The sequence below is a fragment of the Puccinia triticina genome, chromosome 10A, assembly GCF_026914185.1.
Source record: "Puccinia triticina chromosome 10A, complete sequence".
NCBI lineage: Eukaryota > Fungi > Basidiomycota > Pucciniomycetes > Pucciniales > Pucciniaceae > Puccinia > Puccinia triticina.
In genome coordinates, this window is record NC_070567.1 from 1,923,838 (window position 1) to 1,927,490 (window position 3,653).

Sequence of the window (3,653 nt, forward strand, 5' to 3'; positions counted from 1 at the left end):
GTCAACCCAACACCGCTCCCGGAACCCAGATTTGGGCTGGATCAACCCATATCGGCTCGCTCAGCACGCTCACAATCCAATCAATTTTGGGTCACATTTGTCCAGACAGCTCACAAACACCCTGACCGAAGTCAGGCAGGCAGATTCAGGCCACCAGGGCCATTTTTTTATTTTTTTATTGCATTTTCATACTTTTTTTAGGTTGTAATGATTAGCACTTTTTTTTTTTTTTTTGGTTTTGTTCTACTTGTTTTGGTTGATTTTTCGCTCTTCTTTTGATACATCAATAATTAATAATGTAGGAAGTCAGAGTCGGAAGTTAGAGGATCAGAGGAAAAACCGCCGTTGAAGCGGAAAAGGCAAGGCCGCATTAATCGCCAAGGGCAATCTCCCTTGCAAGAATTGCATTGACCTGTGCATGGGTTGGATTTGGGCCCAGTTCAGACTCCATGACCCGCGCCTCCATATTGGTTTCAAGACCGCTGGGGATCTGGACCAACTCAATTGGAACATCAGCAAACATGATGTTTCCGGGGAAAAGCTCGCGGTCTCTGCGGATAATAAGCACCGCATGCCTGACCATCGGTCCACAGCCGTTTCAATCATGTCAGCTTGTGATAGGTCACTCTGTGATGGAATGATTTTGATTTGGCAACTTACGCTTGCATTTCAAGATACGGTTTTTCCCGCACTGCCTCGAGGTGATTGTTGATGAGGTCCCATTGTGACCTCATATCTCCAGGCGCCCGGTGCACAAGATGGTGGATTGTAATGATGCGCAGCATCGCAATCCTTACCCTGACTCCATCATGCAGTTCCGCGCGGATTTCTTCGGGCGTTTGCAAGGCGGCTCGTGGTTTGAATTGTTGATCGATTTGGACGACCAGGTCAAAGAGCTTGGGCACCGGACCCAGCTCGCGGACCCGAGTCTCCTGCCGGACGTTGAAGAGAAGCTGGGTCGGGGGACAGATTCAGCTGAGTCCCAAATGGCGGAGGGGGGATCGGAGGGGTGATTGAAGGGTGTCATTGACAAGCTTACCAAGCTACGCATGTGCCTTCTTTCGTGCTTCACCATGGCACGCAAAAATGTCGCCAGGCTCGCCATGGATTTGAGGTTGTTGGGGAGACCCGGCGGGAGGTTTTGCCTCCTAAAGGCCGCTGGTTGCTGTAGAACAAAGGTCTAGTGCATCGTGTGTCAGCTTTGTTTCATCAGCAAACAAAGGGTAAAGAAAGAATTGTGTACCTTGGCCAGCGGAAGCGGTGATTGTCCAAATGGCAGGCCGTGCACCAACTGCAGTCGACTGTAGGACTCTAAGGTGTGTTCAAGCAGGATTTCTAGGATTCTTTGGCGGACTCTTGTCTGCCAGGCAATCCCCATCAGCTCCTAATCATCACATCAATTTGTTGATGAGATTCTGGACATACCCTGATGACCGTCCCATACACATGCGCGGTGGCCCCATTGGCAATGACCGGAATGTTGTTTGAAGTGTGGGTGGGGCGTTGCCTCAGCCACATGACTACAGACAGTTTCCATCGTGTTTCTTCCTGCGCCTGAGGTGGAAGTTAGGTCAAGAAATACTTGCTGCATTGATAAAAAGAAGTAAATATTGCACGTACAACAAATAGTTGGCGTGCCAGCTGTAAATCGGTGTCTGAAAGGTCAGCTGACGCGAGCAAGGACTCCACAAGGGCGTCTCTGGCCCCTAGACCAGCTCGTCGAGGTGGTGCGGGGGTTGGCAGACGCCCAGCGGGCGGGGGCGTTGGAAAATCCCTGTCTTCGGGTAGGTTCGTGTTTTGGGGTTGGGCTTTGCGGGGCGGCGGGGGTCTAATGAAGCCATCAAGACTTCCGTACACGGTACAGCCTTCTTCATCTGAGGATTCGTCATTGGGGTTGTCTTTGTCTTTGGACCTTGGGAGTGGGTGATCAAAGTCTTCTAATTCTACTTATCCAGAGGGGGAAGTTGAATCAGTGGTAACTTACTCAAGGCAATCACTGATTCAACTTACCATTTGGGTTTCCTACTTGGTGGTGATTGTCATCACTTGCGATGACTCGTGTGGGGGTGATGGTTGGCACTTGGCCCGGGGGGAAGTTCGCAGGTTAAAACTGTGGATCTACTGAGGCCATCAAATGGTTTGATTCAACGATGCGCCATGGATACAAGGAGCAGATAAGATAACTACATGATTGGAAACTTACCAATCGCCATGGGGGCCCCCCGACCCACATGGGGCGCAGCTTGACGGGACATGACAGGAGGTGGATGGGTGCCAACGGGATTGTTGGGGATGATACGGCTGGGTGTAATGTTTGGAGGGGGATTCGGTTGACCGATGTGATGGGTGCGAATGGGGTTGTCAGGGATGATACGGCTGGGTGTAATGTTGGGCGGGGCATTGTGTTGACCTGAGCGTGACAATAATCAATGGTGATGATCAGCCTGTCATCATTGCTACAATTATGACACTCTAAAACATCCCTCCTCTTGCAACTTGCGGGGTCCGCACAAGTCGGGGAGTCCGCGCAACCCCCTGAGAGGCAGGGCGTCGTTGTCGCTTGGCTTGAGGCTCGCGTGTTGCAGGGGGGATTTCTGCAGCATAATTGCTGTCCACCTCAATCGGTTGAGAAAAGGACGTAGATGGTACTGTCGATGCGGCTCGTCGCATATTGGGTACGGAGGGTAAGCAGGGTAACTCTTTGAGACGGTTCAAGGCGGAAAATGACGGGGTGTGGCTAATCAAACTTGTCACGGACGGCTTTGCTAGTTCGAGCTGGGGTCAATGCATCAGTTTCACCGGGGGTCTTTATACCCTCATAACTTGCTCTGGACAAGCTACCCTTCCAAAATCATACCACTTACTGGCAATCTTTGGGGTCTGTCAGTTTGTTTGTAGTTTGTTCGTGATCTGCTTGATCTGTTTGTGTTGCAAATCAGCTGGGGTAGTTCTTCTGGTCGGGGCGTGCTGGCAAGAGTTCCGTCAAAATAGCAATTGGACTTATCAGTATGAATGTAGATCAAGGAGCAGTGCGTGTCAATCGGAGAGGTACATACCTATTTTATTTTAGTCATAAATTGATTCTGCTGCACACAGTTGGTTGGCTAATCAATAGAAATCTGGTAGTTTTTGAGCAAGTGGAATCGTCCGAGATCCGTCCGAAATGGAGATGCAAGTATTGCGGCGGCCGGTCAATGATTTCAACAGACGCTCATTCACAAACGGCGACCCATGTGTTGAACCTTCCAGAGATTTTGCGGCCGGGTTATACCGGTCAAATTGACCAGCCTGAGAGCGTCAATGCAGAGTGTACTGATCCTCAAGTTCATCAGAATGATCAATTCAGTGACGGAGTTGAGATGGAATATACTGACGTTGGGCCCACTGAGGATCGGTCAGATTTGGGTGTGAGCGGGAGCAATGGCAACAAAGGGACCATGCAAGACGTGATCAATATCTTTAAGCCGGTTTGTAGCAACAAGGGCGAAGTTTTGGAGGTCAAAGGCGGAGAAGAAGGGGATGTCAAGGATGAAGAGGAGGGTGATGCACCCAATGATTCCGGTTGGTTCCCCTTTGGGGGTTTGCTGGTGAGCAATCACAAGTCCGGTGAAGCCGGTACCTTCAGGTCCGCGGGGGTCAGGAGTGCTGATGAG

General features: G+C 50.5%; 1 protein-coding gene across 1 annotated transcript; it reads right to left on the reverse strand.

Annotated features, from left to right (window-relative positions):
* Window positions 1–370: 370 nt before the first annotated feature.
* On the reverse strand, window positions 371–2,603 carry PtA15_10A209 (uncharacterized protein; the record flags this gene model as incomplete). Its single annotated transcript, XM_053160363.1, has 9 exons — window positions 371–575; window positions 661–953; window positions 1,040–1,165; window positions 1,244–1,384; window positions 1,426–1,554; window positions 1,621–1,943; window positions 2,011–2,079; window positions 2,204–2,410; window positions 2,480–2,603. The coding sequence occupies 9 exons, from the start codon at window positions 2,601–2,603 to the stop codon at window positions 371–373; spliced, it is 1,617 nt and encodes a 538-aa protein (XP_053024345.1).
* Window positions 2,604–3,653: the final 1,050 nt, after the last annotated feature.